At 38.3% G+C, this 15456-nt stretch overlaps 1 protein-coding gene across 1 annotated transcript; it reads right to left on the bottom strand.

Moving 5' to 3' along the window:
• Window positions 1-8477: 8477 nt before the first annotated feature.
• Window positions 8478-11452, bottom strand: Est-Q (Esterase Q). The gene is made up of 8 exons (XM_073981506.1): window positions 11179-11452; window positions 10844-11114; window positions 10274-10426; window positions 9678-10193; window positions 9473-9608; window positions 9098-9288; window positions 8713-9034; window positions 8478-8644 (listed from the first exon to the last, which is right to left on the bottom strand). Exons 2-8 carry the CDS (start codon window positions 11099-11101, stop codon window positions 8517-8519), a joined length of 1704 nt encoding a protein of 567 aa, XP_073837607.1. The 5' UTR covers window positions 11102-11114; window positions 11179-11452; the 3' UTR covers window positions 8478-8516.
• Window positions 11453-15456: the final 4004 nt, after the last annotated feature.

The raw sequence follows: 15456 nt of genomic DNA, 5'->3' as shown, positions 1-15456 counted from the left end.
GTTCGCCTGCAGATGATCGGGAAAACAATGAATTCGGTGTTCGGCTACAGATGTTCGGGAAGACGATTTCTACCATACGCTACTGGTTTCTAACCACGGAACAGTTGACCGGAAGGCCCAGTGGAACAGCTGACCCGAAGGCCCTGTGGAACTGCTGACCCGAAGGCCCAGTGGATCAGCTGACCCGAAGGCCCTGTGGAACTACTGACCACAGCCACCACAACTTAATGGGTAGCCCTCAAAAAGTATTCCCAACACTTTAGCACCGAAGTGTAAGTTGGCGGATTTAGAACAGTCTTTTGTTCCAACCCGTGTAGCTAACCCCCTGCAGTAGTAAGCTCGCCCTTCTCAAGCAATTCTGGAATACTTTAGTATGCTGGAGTACAGAGTGAATGATAATTATTCGCAGTGTGCGTCGGCGAAATTACACTGGAATTGAATTCTCCGTTGCGTTACATGTTAATACCCAACAGGTAGACAAATGTAACGTAGTGGCGCTGCCTATTGAATGGCTGTTCAGTATGTCTGCAGTGTATTGGGTGGTAGCCGGTATTGTGTTGTTGCACTACGTATGTACGTCACGTTAAGGTAGAATTAGACGTGACATAGCCATAACGCCATAAGGCCATATCGATCAGCTGATTGAACCAAAGCTATGGAAATCAATGTATTCAATTAGTAGTAACTTAACATAATGCCATAGCCATAACCACAAGAAACCAATTGGGTTTTGGTTTTCTATGGTTATGGCGTTATGGCTATGTCACGTCTAATTCTACCTTTACACTGACAATACGGAAGTCGGCTGTTCTATGCGATTCTCTCCACCTTCGTATTTACACACTCGCAGCAAATACGGGCACTTTTATCTCCGTTTTGATGTTTATTCGTAAATTATAGTACGTTTACATTTAAACGGATTTAATAAAACCGCATTTAATAATAAAACACTGGCTTTCAAATGTTATGCTTGGTTTATATTTACGAAATCCACTCGATTTCAACTGTCAAATCCAAAGGTTAAACGTCAAATGAAATCCAGATGAGATTTCATTTGACGTTTGAGCTATGGAATTGACAGTTGAAATCGAGTGGATTTCGTAAATGTAAACTTAGCATTAATTCAATTGCGTATACGCCATATAAATCTTCATAAAAATGTTAACACACGGCAAAAAGCTTAAACATGGTACGATAACGTATAAGGTAGGCCACAGCTAACAGCTGATTACATTTTTTTCTTGTTATAGCCTATTCTGTCATTTTTTACTGTTGTTGACATTATACAATTATAAAGGTAGATGTATTGGTGAATTGTTCCAACAAAAAACTGCTTTACACTTCCGTTACACAAGCCAGTGAATTGGTGCCAATTGAGTACATGTATTATTGGTTGGTTGGTTTACGTGGTGGCTACACTTTATAGCCTCAATTAGTATGTAAGGAATACCGTTTTGAAAACCACACCACTCGTTCAAGGATTGTTATTTCGTAGTATTAAATTTATAGTTAAATCCAGCCTGATGAGTTGAGAAATCGTAGAAGGTCTCCCGGACCTACTTCGGCTATCTCGGCGATATTATGAAGGAACGGCTGTCCTATAGCTTTAAGTCGTCGTTGCATTAGTGCAGGGCAGGAACAGAGGAGGTGCTCAACAGTTTCCTCCTCTTCTTCATCTCCGCAGCTGCGACAGTGGTCGTTGTGTGGTATATTTAAGCGCATTGCGTGGTTACCGATAGCCCAGTGACCGGTTAACACTGCAATAAGTCTTGCCAAGTTCCGTCGATTTTGGCTGATTAGGAACTTTGTGCGTTTGGCGTTGTATTGAGGCCATGTAGATTTTGATATTCGGCATGTTTACGTTTTGTCCCATCTACTCTCAGCCAATGATAGATAGTATTTGAAGATATCCCCTTTAACTACTCCCATTGGTGTTGCGACTGACGCCTTTGGGAGTTCGTTAGAGGCGGATCCTGCTCTGGCTAGTTCGTCCGCTTTTTCGTTCCCATCCAGTCCCTTATGGCCTGGGATCCAGGTGAGAGTTACTTTTGACAGACGCCCTAGTTTAGCAAGTTCTTCTTTACAATCTTTCACTAGCTTCGATGTGGCAGAGTTTAATTTTATTGCAAGGAGTGCCGCTTGACTGTCGACAAAAATTCCTATCGAGTTTGGTGTGTGGAGTTGTAAGAGAATAAAACAAGCTTCCTTTATGGCCAGTATCTCCGCCTGAAAAACACTGCAGTCGTCAGGTAGCTTTATGGATGTAGATATATTTGCATCATATGAGAAGACACCAGAACCGACTCCACATTTCATCTTGGAACCATCTGTGTATACATTGATGTCATGACCTGTCATTGGTGATCCATTATTCCATTCTTTCGTGCTTGGAAATTTGACTTCAAAAGGCTGATCAAAAGTCATTGTAGGAGCGCAGTAATCAGCAGTAGTTGCTATTTCTTTTGGTAGTTTGTGAAGTACGCACGCATGTCCGTAGGCTCTATCGCTCCAAATTCCTAGAGCCCGCAGCCTTGCCGCATTACATGTTGCAGTTGCTTTGATGTGTATGTCTATTGGCAGAATGTGCATCATAACATTGAGGGCTTCAGCCGGACAAGTCCGAATTGCCCCCGTCACCCCGATGCATGCTGATCTTTGTATGCTATATAGTTTTTTCTGCGTAGTTTTCTTTTCCACTGCTGGCCACCATACTAGTGCTCCATATGTGAGAATTGGTCTTATTATACTGGTGTACATCCATAACACCATTTTAGGTTTAAGGCCCCAACGGCTCCCAAACATTTTGCGACACGTGTAGTATGCATCGGTTGCTTTGTGAGCACGATGTTCCATGTTACGTTTCCATGATAGCTTTGAGTCTAGGATGACGCCTAGGTACTTGGCGTGATCTGATAGGGGTATTTCTTGACCTCTTAGTCGTGGTAGATTAGGTGTTGAATATTTGGTCTTTGTGGTGAATAGTACCATCTCAGTTTTCCCTGGATTCACACCCAGTCCACAGCTTGTGGCCCAAGTATCTAGTGATTTCAGGGCCCCGTTCATGATGTCACTTATCACGGATGGGAACAAACCAGAGACGAGTATTACCACATCGTCCGCATAAGCAACCATCTTAATCCCCATATGGTCAAGTTTGATAAGGATTTCGTTAATGACAAGGAGCCAAAGCAGTGGGGATATAACTCCTCCCTGTGGAGTTCCTCTGTTTACGTGCTTTGACAGCGTACTGTTTCCTAGTGAGGCGGTAATAACTCTACTTTGCAGCATGGTGGTTATCCAGCTACTGATGAATGATTCCACGCCAAAGTTATCTAGAGCTTGTTTTATTGCTGTTGTACTGACATTATTGAAGGCACCTTCTATATCAAGAAAAGCAGCCAAGGTGTATTGTTTATGTTCTAAGGATTTTTCGATAGTCCTAACGACTTCGTGTAGGGCTGTATCTGTCGAGCGTCCCTTTATGTAGGCGTGTTGACTGGAAGATATGTTGTTTGAGTTATCCATCTTTTCTCGAATATGCACGTCGATGAGTCTTTCGAGCGTCTTAAGTAGAAATGATGAAAGGCTTATGGGTCTGAAGTCTTTAGCATTTTCATGACTACGTTCTCCTGCTTTGGGTATGAATACAACTTTGACCTGTCTCCAACTCGCAGCAACGTAGTTAAGGGATATACATCTACTATAAATGTACACTAGCCAAGGGTTTATTATGGTCTCCGTACTTTGCAGCATTTTTGGTATGATACCATCTGGCCCCGGAGATTTGTAGGGAGAGAAGCTGTTAATAGCCCATGTAACTTTACTCGGACTTATTATCTTATTGACTTCAGTATCGTTTATGTCTGTATTAGTATTGGATTGCACTTCGCTGGTTCTATCAGAGCAGCCAGGGAAATGCGTCGTAAGCAGAATTTCAAGAGATTCGGCTGAGTTATCAGACCATGTGCCGTTGTTTCTCTTTATATATGTGGGATTCGAGTGTCCTTTTGCCATAACTTTGCTTAGTCTGGCTGTATCTTTGGTGCTGTCTAGTGCTCCGCAAAATTCAATCCATGATTGCTTTTTCGCTCTGGCTATGGCCTTTTTGTACTCCTTTAGCTTATCCTTGTATGGCTGCCAGGATCCGCTTTGGTAGCTGTCGTTGAAAGCTTTCCGTGACTGTTTACGCAGTTTAGAGAGCTCGGATGTCCACCATGGTGGATAGTGCTTTTTCGAGCGCGTCCTAGGACATGATACTTTAAAAGCTGTATCTAGAGATTTCTCCAAAATAGATACAGCTTTATCTATACCCGCCGTAGTATCGCTTTTGTGTGGCATGCTGGGTAATATGTCCCGCAAAACCCTATAGAACTTCTCCCAGTTCGTTCTTTTCGGGTTGCGAAAGCATTTAATTGATGTTGCTTTTTCTGATATATTGAAAAGTATCCAATTGTGATCTGAGAACGATTTTTTATCGGATACTATCCAGTTAGCTATTTCTAGATGACGTTTATCGGATACCAGTGTGAGGTCAATGACCTCCTGCCACCCACTAAAGTTATCCGAGCTTGGAAATACAAAAGTTGGGTTAGTACCTCTATTACATATGGTAAGATTGTTAGTATTAATGAAGTCTAGAACTGACTCACCTCTGTCGTTCGTTTCTGTGCTGCCCCATAGGGAATGCCTTGCGTTTGCATCGCAGCCAATGATAATGGTGTTGAGTGGATGTATGGCCTCAATGGCGCTCCAGACCTCGCTTGGTGGGGCTTCTCTTGAGTGGGCCATGTAGCATGAGGCAATAAAGAACTGCTTGCCATTGTCCAGTTCCACTTTTGCAACGGTGAAGTCCGCTGTACTATACTCTGGACATAAAAATGCGTTTATTTTATTTTTAACAATTAGACATGATCTAGGCTTACCGTTATCCTTCATGTATAATGTTTTATATCCTCTGCTATTAAGACCCTTTACTTCGTTTTCGTAAACGTAGGGTTCTTGGATGATGCCTATGTCAAGATCCTCCTCTACTAGAAGGATCCGCAGGTTATCTGAAGCGACTCTATAGTGCTTCAGATTGATCTGCACGACCTTGATCATCATCTTATTGTGGGGATGATGTTGATGGACCCTCTAGCTGCATATTATCTAGCAGCTTTCCGGCATCGTCGATGTCATCTGCATCGTCTTCTCCGTTCGGGCCATGCGATCTTAGTATCTTTACTTTGGCTTCCCTCACGCCAAAGAACAGTTTGTTGCCGAGTCTCTCTAGTGCCTCCACTCCGGCCTCTGTTATAGAGAGAACCAAACTCATGCTGTTATTATTCGGGGGTTCAGTGGCGATTACGGACCAGTCGTCCATTGGAGCATCCTTGTTCATCCTCGCCAGACCTTGTAGTAGTTTCGGGCCGTCACAATCTATCTTGGGTAGCCAAACTCTGGCACGAGGTCTTATTGGGATTTCTTGGGCTGGGATCAACCGCAGGCTGATGTCTTCCCATGCACCGCTGATCTTAGCCATGCATTTTTCCAAGAATCCCTTTGAGAACTCGTCCATGCATTTGATTACCCTGTAGCCACGATGAACCTCGCTTGAGTCGAAATGAGGCACGGGAGAATCTTCGTTTGTGAAAACATGTTCCATAACTTGTTCTGACAATTTAGTTTCTACCATGCCCCATTCCGCAGTGGTGATAGGGGACAGCTTTCCCTTCTTGTCGTTAGCCACGGCAACCATCAGGTCATCCTTAACGACTTCATTGAAGGGACGTTTTGTTGTTGAAGAGGCAGTAGCGTTGTGTTTTTTTCCTCTTGGCGGGCTTATTGTCCTCAGTCCGGGAGCGCTCACGTTTGGAGGAAGTTGGGCGATCGTCGTTTCTAGAGGTTTTGGCTTCCTCGTATTCCTCGACGATTTTAGTGTATTTTATTTTGTCCAGCTCATCCCGTTCGTGGACCGTACCATTTGCAGCATTCTTGGCGATCTTGCCGAGAATGAATTTTGCCTTCTGGTATAGTTCCTTTCGAACGTCGGCTGGACTTTTCTTATTGGTTTGTGTAGTTTTACCATCCTCAGAGACGGTCAGAGTTGCTGTTTTTGTGGTTGTCTGATGAAGTGTGTCAGAACCGACAACACTTAGTTGGCTAGCTACCAGCTCCTGGCTGGATGCTAAAAGGTCATCCTCGGAAGAGTTGCCAGACTGCAACCGAGGAGTTTTGTTTTTATTTTCTAATGTATTTTTCTCCATATGTTGTTCCCACGAGTGTGCCGTAAGGGGATGGACCATCGTACGCAGTGACGGCTTGCGCAGACTAGGCTACTAATAAGTACAACTCGACCCGTGCCCTGGCGCCGGGGGGAAATTGCTAGCGACCAGACTTCTTTAGACACTTGTCGGCCATTCAGATCCTCAGCACAACTCCCACTACCTTGATCTTAAAAGTGTATATATATGTCACTCGTCCCAAAGGTGATCTGTGGAGCAAAATCAGTTCACCTCCTGGGCTCGTGACAATTCCCTCCTCCTTTTGCAACCGGGCTTGGGACCGTCTTTTGCGGAGTTTATTATACTCGAAAATGCCGAAAAAGTGTTCGACTGGCATGCAGTTTTCTTGTGTGTTTACACATGCCAGTGCAAGTTCAATTTCAAAATTATTTTAAGCCGCATTAACACGCAAAATTGCATTATATTTTAGATTTAAAACACAATTCACAACATATTTTATTACCTTTTATTTTATTTCGTTTTAAAATGATTGTTTTCAATCATAAACATAATGAATCTGGTATTGCCGCCTTTTCAATATTGTATAATCCCAGAGGGGAAATTATATATCAACCTATATTTGAATGAAAAACATCAAAATTGTGTCTTTACAAACCACTAATATATTGCAGCTACCAAGACGTATTATTTGTGTTTCCTAATCTTTTTGAAAATATGCATTAAATCTTTGCATTCTTAAAAGAAACAAAAATGTACATGGATTAAAGAATAGTCTCGGCAACTCTTTTTTCATTTTCGACATATCACTGGCAGCCAGATCAAAATTTTGCTGGCATGAAAAATCTAGTGCCATTGGAGTCGACAATTCAAAAAATGTAATTGTGGTAGTAAAAAATTGTGTATGTATTGAATTTTTCGAACTGTCACTGGCAGGTGTAAAGGTTGGGTTAACAGTATATCCATGGTACATGAGTATATCTTAAAACTGAAAACAAGGACAAGAAATTTTATTCCCGTAGCTAAATAAAATTTTTAATTTTTTTAATATTCAGTATTTGCTGTCTTCTCTTTCATTGCAGTGGCATCTCTTGTCCATCGTTTCAAATTCGCCTACAAATTTAGAAACAAAAATCAAAATGCCTACCAGAAAGTCTGTATATCAAAAAGTTATTTTGGCAGGTCTCTCTCGTTAATTTTGAAAATAGAAAAATTAAAAAATTTACTGAATACACCAAAATTATGAGATGAAATGGAGAACATGAATGAAAATAATATCATTTAATATTAAATATATATCTGAAAGAAGAACAAACATTTTTTTAAGTTCATATCAATTAATTTTACTCGTCTTTTGGCTGCAACTTCCTTTAAAATCAGTAAGTATGAAAATATGAATCATGTTGCTATGAATTTTGTACCATGTCGTATGAACGGGTTAATTGGTGTACGTAATTATGAGAGCGAACAACGTGATTCACATGGTGGTATGAACATGGCATTAGTTGTTGTAATTCATGCATATACCTTAGTCTGTGTTTAGACACACAAATTTCTCGGGAAAGTAAATTGAGTTTTTGGGAGAGAGCGGAGAAGAAAGAGCTCCTCAATACTCTTTGCTACCGCCTATTGCCTAAAAACTGAATTTACTTTCCCGATAAATTAGTGTGTCTAAACACGGACTTATATAAATTTGCCTGTATTATACCATGGCTATAAAGCAAGCGACATTTTTTACGTCAAATAACCCAGCTCTAACGGCATTTTACACTTGCTTTGGGAGTTTACGTTATTTATTTGACAGATATTGTATGAAACTGACAACTTAAATCATGGATGTTTTATAAAACACGTTAAATGTAAAATTCGTTTTATGCTTAGTTTACATTTACGAAATCCACTCGAATTCAACTGTCAAATCCATAGGTTAAACGTCAAATGAAATCCAGATGAGATTTGAAATCGAGTGGATTTCGTAAATGTAAACTTAGCATTAGACTGATGTTGTCCATTTTGATTCTGTTTTTAATCATATTTCATATTAACAGATTAACAGCCTGTTTCTGTATGTCGGAAGAAGAATGTGGGCGAAAGAAACACTTGCAAACTCTTGTGTTTTTCTCAAACTTGTTTTTTGTTTTGAAGCAAAAGCAAAGGTAAAATTATTTCGAAAAATAAAGTTCGGGCGTGTTTCATTCGCACACATTATTCTTTCGACATACAGAAACTGGCTGTAAATGCATAGAAATAACAAAATTACAATTATAAGCAACACAATGCTGTAATATTACTTTATTAAAATTCAATATTAGGCCTATTTAATTTGTAATTTTCTGGATCATCTATTGTAGATGTCAACTCTTTCAGGACATCATTATCAGTGGTTACACCATTATTTATGTGGAAGTAAGGACCATCCTCAGCTAAAATAAAGAATAATACAATAATACTTATAGCCAAAATATCTTATGACGTAATTAGGTAAACTTACTTGACATTGGTAGAATTTCCACGCTATCATCTCTAAGACTTGGCTTACCACTTATGGCAAACGATGTCCAAAGTTGGACCATATTTTTAGCAACTTCAGTATCAGCTTCATTTAGTTTGTGTGTTGAAAACAAGTAAATATTATCGTTGGAGTGGTGAACACCACCCTCAAAGGGATAATGATCATTACCGAACTCATAGCCAAAGCGTGTATTTTCACCATCATAATCGAAACTATACAAGTAAACCGGAGCAAGACCCTTTTCAAACATGCGACTTGCTAAAGTTATAACTGGAGATTTCATGGAAACAATATTTGTCAACTGAAATGTTTAAACGGGATTAGTACGGTTTTCAATATTGCTCAGATAAATTGGTATGCTTACATCAAAATACGCGGGTAAAGCTTTTTTGTGGTCTGTACTGTAAAGCAGATCATTGGAGAATAACATTTTATATAATAAATTATTCGCGAGGCCAGTATTATCCTTTGCCATATTCATAATTGTATTGGCAAATTGTCGCACGGTAATATAACTGAAATTACCTATGGCTGCCTTAACGCCATCATAGACAGCTGTAATATGATTATAATATGGATTATGTTAGTGAGCTATATTCATGTAGTAAAAGTATTAAATAAGTTGGTAATAATAGAATTTGTTACTGGAGGGTCATATAACCTTAGACTACGTTTGCATTAGCTCTAATTATTATCACAATCCATCTCCATAAATGAAAATGGTGTTTTTTATACTTACAAGCCAGTACAAAGGATCCATCGTGTTTGGTAAAACCTGTCATTAATGGTATTGATCTATTTAATTCAGCAATCAGTTCTACAGGTTCACGAGGCAAGATACCATAAAAATCGCCAATGATTGGAGCAAACGACTCCTAATTTTAAAAAGATACGAAATATTAAATTGGCTGGCATAAAACTCAACATAGAACATACATACATACCTCTTCGGTAACTTCTAAAATCTTCGGTACTGCTACATTACGCAAACACACATACAATAGATCCATATTATCACATGTCTTACATCCAACTGCCCGGCAAATACGTTCAGCTTGTTCCAAGGGATTGCGTGTAATGGCCCATGAAGAAAATATCGAACCCGATTGTTGTATTGATCGTTGAAAATATGCCGATGGAGTACGGGGACTAAATAATAGCGATCCAGACATAGTGGTGCCAGCACTTTGACCAAATATTGTTACCTGTTTGGGATCGCCACCAAACAAATGTACGTAATCTTGTACCCATTGTAGAGCAACATACAAATCACTAATGGGAGCATTTCCCGGCATATTTTCACTTCGTGTCGTTAGCCAACCTAAAGCTCCAACACGGTAATTGGGTACAACTAAAACAATATCTTTTTCGAGCAGATAATTCGGAGGATGATCAATATTTGAACCGTTATAAAAACCACCACCGTAAATGTAAAACATGACAGGTTTTTGGGCTGTCATCTGAGGAAGAAAAAGCGAGAAGGTGTGTTTAAGTTTAAATACATAAATAATTTAAACATAGCGTTAACGTTAATTATTACATTTTTCGTATAAACATTGAGGTTTAGACAATCCTCCAAATCCTGACTAAGTTCAGTTTCACTTAGTTCTCGAATTGTTGTTATAACTGGGCATCGACGTCCATGAGTTGTGGCATCCAGAATGTGTCTCCAGGGGAGTTTTTTAACAGCATGCTGAAATTAGGACAAAGATTCAAAAACTAAATAGTGATGATTACTTCCTCAACGTAGTATCTTAAAAAATCAAATTTTTGGAGAAGAGATAAAAACGGCATTTTTTTGATTCATCGGTGTTCGGGTACTAGTTTAAATGCAATTATTAGGGAATTATATTTACTCAATTTTCTAATAATTGCATTTAAACTTTTACCCGAACTCCGATGTATCAAAATATGAATCGTTGTTTATCTCTCCTGATTTTTTTTAAGATACAATGTTGAGGAAGTAATACATCAATATTTATGGGAATTTAACAGTAAACGTTTTGAAAACGGTTTAAAACTACTTGCAGCATTTGTGGGTCATGTTTAGAGGAAAATTATTTATTGGGAACATAGGTTCAGCTACTTAAATAAAATTTAAATATTTTACCTTAAATCTTAAATCTCTGCTGGGCGACTCAGCATATGGTATACCCAAAAATCGCATAAATGTCTGATTTGTCCATGACGTTGTTCCATAATCACCCAAAATTGTACCTTGACCCGGCAAATCTACAGTTATAGATTTCTGTGTCGATGGCGACGATGACGAGCCATGAAAAGTGGATACTGCCACTACCGCAACTAAGCAAAACACCACAATTCTCATAGCGAGCCGACCAACTATTTTCAATAAACTGAAAACCATTGATCTCTTTATTCTTAAATGCGGAAAAATAAACAATAATTTTATTGAAAATGAACAATGATGTGCGAAATATTTACGCCTGCTACTCTCTTCAAATGCTAAGAGTTTGCTCTTTGATAAGACCCAAAACAGTATACCCAACATTTAAATCAAATAAAGAGGTTTGGCAAGTGTTTGACTATTAGCAACAATTTGTTGTGGCAACAGATAAGCAGTCAGTCAGTCATAACAAGCAATCTTTATGGCGGAGAAATAATGTTTTTATTTGATTATAACGAATTGGATCTTACAGAATCAAATATTAAATTAAATTTATGATGATAAAATGGAATCTGTTCAATAACAGTCTCTACCCTTTGCCTTGAGAAGTTTTCATTGGAATAGTGACTTTGTTCTTCCCTCATATACTAGCAGGCTAAAACTGATTCGATTACCCACATTAAAAAGCAGACGCATAATAATTAACACTATTTTTGTATTAAAGATTTTAAATGGTGATATACCTTCAGACTTCAAATTAAATGTTCCTATTAGATCTAGTAGAAGACTATCAACTCTTATATACTGACTTTCATCTGTAGCTGGTATTCAATGATTACTTAGCATCCACCATTATCCGAATCATGGTGCGTACACAATCCCTACGTTCAAAGGGAGGTCGCCCTCTCGGTCGGTCGGTAGGGGTGGGAATGAGTGGCGTTGGGAACGTTCGAAAAAAAAGAAAAAAATTTGGAATATTTATTCATAAAATTATGTAATTCTCTCTATATAAAGAATTTGAGCCGATGCGCAGTGGATCCACCCATTGGCCAAAAATAAAAAAAAAAAATGATTGTCAAAATTTTGGTACAACATCTGGCAATTCTGACAGCTATGACATGGACCTTTTCAAAAATATATTAGTTTTTGTTTCACTCTAACGCGATCTTTTTAAGAATAGCTTCAATAATAGGAACATAACATTTGACTAATATTTTTTGTTGTGAGTACAACCTATATTTTAAGTGCAAGTAAATATATTCAAAATGTCGCGAAACTAATACGTATAGCAAAATATTGTAGATTGTGAAGGAGGTAATAGCTTAATTTTCATTAAAAAATAATGCTTTATCGTGTTGTGGAATTCTAGTTAGCTGCATATTTTCTTAGTGTATTTTGTAATGCCAATTCGATCATATACTTAAATTTTACCTAAGGTTTTAGTCATGATGCCCACTAGTGCCCACCTCGGGAATAATTTTGAAAAGTAGGTCATGGGTTTAAGATTATTCAGTATTAAAATCATCTGCTATCTAGTGCCAGACTATAAATGGGGGGTCGTTGACTAAAGCTGCCCTATAGAATATGGTTTCTATGGATATATTAGCGTATAACTCTGTTACCTGACCACGTACATTAACATAATTGGCATCAGTGGCAAGACGAAAAAATCTTCTTCCAAATTTGTCTTACGTTGGCGGTACGTGCCTTCAGGAAGAACGCTAAATACAATTCTTCACCATTCCGAGAAAATTTGGCCAATTGTAATGAAATAAAGCTTATTTGCTTATTCCCTTGAACCTTTTTATCGAAAGTTTAACACTCTGCATTCAAGATTCAAGGTACTTCATATACAAAGACAAAGTTTATGAACAGCAAAAGGGAATGCCTATGGGGTCGCCGATTTCACCAATTGTAGCGGACATTGTAATGGAAGAACTTCTCAATGAAACAATGGAAACATTAAAGGAAAATCCAAGATTATTAACGAAATACCTTGATGATATTTTCTGTATTATTAAGAAAGAACAGGTGGAAAATACATTAGCAGCTTTAAATAACTTCAACAAGCAAATCAAATTCACAATAGTATGTGAAGCCAACAAACAGTTGCCATACCTAGACGCAGTAGTACAGAGACATGGAAAACGTCTTCTTGTAGATTGGTATCAAAAACCTACGTCCTCGGGAAGAATCATTAATTTTAACTCAAAACATCCTAGAAGAATAAGGATAAATACGGCGACAAACTTTATAAACAGAGTTTTCAATATTAGTGATCATGAATTTCATGCCAATAATGAGAAAAAGATTCGGAAAATTCTACAAATGAATGACTAATAAAACAATCAACTAATAAAACTGTAGGTGCATACTTTACAATGTTTGTACTTGTAAACTTACATCACCTTTTCTTTGAATTTTAAATTGACAGAATAATACTTTTTTCATTTTGAAATTATAATTTTCAGTTCTTGTACTTCATTCGAACCAAATATACGTTTTGTTACTTTTTATAAATGTGCCTTTGTTTCAATTAAAAAATACATAAACCTCGCACATTAATTGGTGACCTCGCGTTTTAAATCGTTGAATACAAAAACCAAATACAAAACTAGTGTAACAATGCCCTCGGAAAATTCGGATCAATTAGCAGATGGTCGGAATGAAAATTCTCAAGCCCGTAATGTTGCTGCTTCCAGTGTCCACAAGCTGCCTCCATTCTGGAAAGAAAATCCAAAACTATGGTTTATGCAGGTTGAAGCTATTTTTGCAATTTCTGGTATCACTCGCGATGAGACCAAATTCCAATATGTTGTAGCAAATATCGATTCAAATTTTCTTCCTCACATTTGTGATATTTTGGAATCCCCTCCTGCTGATGGTAGATTTGTTGCCGTTAAAAATCGCCTTATGGAAACATTTTCCAAATCTCAGGAATCAAAACTCCGCAGACTGCTGAAAAATCAAGAATTAGGAGACCAAAAGCCATCGCATTTGCTGCAAATTATGAAAAATCTTGCTTCTGGTCAATTAAATGACGCTGTTCTCAAGACACTCTTTTTGGAACAACTTCCAGAAGATGTTCGGTCTATTTTAACAATAAGTCAAGTAAGTGATTTGCCTTCGTTAGCTCTGCAAGCAGATAAGATCATGAGTCTACGTTCGCCACAACTTTATGAAGTATCTGCTGCAGCTGGCAATATTGATCTGACCAAAATATCCCGTCAAATTGAAGCTTTAGAAAAGAAGTTCAACAACTTTTCTAGAAACCGCTCTCAGGCTCGTTCAGACACAGGTAATAACAGCAAGTCGCGTAACAGAAGTAAGTCACGACGCAGAGACTGGTGTTGGTACCATAATCGGTTTGCTGAAAAGGCAACAAAATGCGTGTCTCCATGCTCTTTCTCAAAAAACTAGAGGACCACTCGGAAGTTGCGACAATTCCAGATTACAGTGGTATCTCGTGTCGCCTTTTTGTTAAAGATAAGCTTTCCGACAGAGATTTTTTAATTGACACCGGAGCCGATGTGTCTGTAATTCCTCCCAGCTTCAAGACTTCAAAAACGTCAGACTGTGGTATTAAAATTTTTGCTGCAAATGGTTCTTCAATTCGTACTTTCGGTCAGAAAATTATGCATTTAGATTTCGGATTACGCAGAAATTTTTCTTGGACCTTTATTATAGCAGATGTTACAAAACCCATTATTGGTTCTGATTTTTTAAAACATTTTCATCTTCTTCCTGATCTTAAGCGTAAAGCATTGATTGATGGCAAAACTGATCTGCAAGTTTCAGCGAAAATTTCTAAATCTCCGTCACTAGGCATAACAACTTTGGTGAAAAATGAATCTGTTTACAACAAATTGTTAATGAAGTATCCAGATGTCTATCAAGCCTCCACTCTTCCTGGAATTAAAACTGAACATGGAATATATCATCATATTGAAACGACTGGACCACCCGTACATGCAAAACCACGGCGCTTAGATCAAAATCGTTTCAAAATTGCCAAAAAAGATTTTGAGTATATGCTCGAACATGGGATTATTAGATCATCAAGTAGTAATTGGTCGAACCCTCTTCATATGGTTTCCAAGAAAAATGGTGAGTGGAGATGTGTTGGAGATTACCGATTTTTAAATAAAATTACGGTACCTGATCGTTATCCAATACCTTTTATCACTGATGCCAACATTAACTTAGCCGGTAGCTGCATATTTTCAAAGTTGGATTTGGCGCGCGCGTTCTATCAAATACCTGTATTTCCTGACGACGTACCAAAAACTGCTATAGCTACTCCATTTGGTTTATACGAATTTGTCAAAATGCCGTTTGGATTGCGAAATGCCGCCCAAAGTTTCCAACGTTTAATGGATGAAGTACTACGTGGTTTACCTTTTGTATTTGTCTACATTGATGATGTCCTTATATTTTCAAAATCGCCTGCTGAACATTTGGAGCATCTGAAGATTGTTTTTGAGAGGTTTCAGAAATATGGCATTGTCGTCAATCAAGGTAAATGTTCTTTCGGTAATAGTGAAATCGATTTCCTTGGTTTCCGAATATCATCAACTGGAATGCAACCCATTCGA

This window comes from Musca autumnalis, unplaced genomic scaffold (assembly GCF_047663935.1).
Source record: "Musca autumnalis isolate F117 unplaced genomic scaffold, ASM4766393v1 scaffold_4, whole genome shotgun sequence".
Classification (NCBI taxonomy): domain Eukaryota; kingdom Metazoa; phylum Arthropoda; class Insecta; order Diptera; family Muscidae; genus Musca; species Musca autumnalis.
Note: the sequence above shows the minus strand (reverse complement) of the source record. Positions and strands in the feature narration are given on the sequence as shown.

What these genes read in the sequence shown, in the direction of transcription:
- Est-Q (XM_073981506.1), bottom strand. Translation starts at nt 11,101, where the DNA reads ATGGTTTTCAGTTTATTGAAAATAGTTGGTCGGCTCGCTATGAGAATT. An exon ending in TCAATGTTTATACGAAAAAT is followed by an intron (nt 10,194 to 10,273) that starts GTAATAATTAAC and finishes TTTCTTCCTCAG; the next exon opens with ATGACAGCCCAAAAACCTGT. An exon ending in GGAAATTCTACCAATGTCAA is followed by an intron (nt 8,645 to 8,712) that starts GTAAGTTTACCT and finishes TCTTTATTTTAG; the next exon opens with CTGAGGATGGTCCTTACTTC.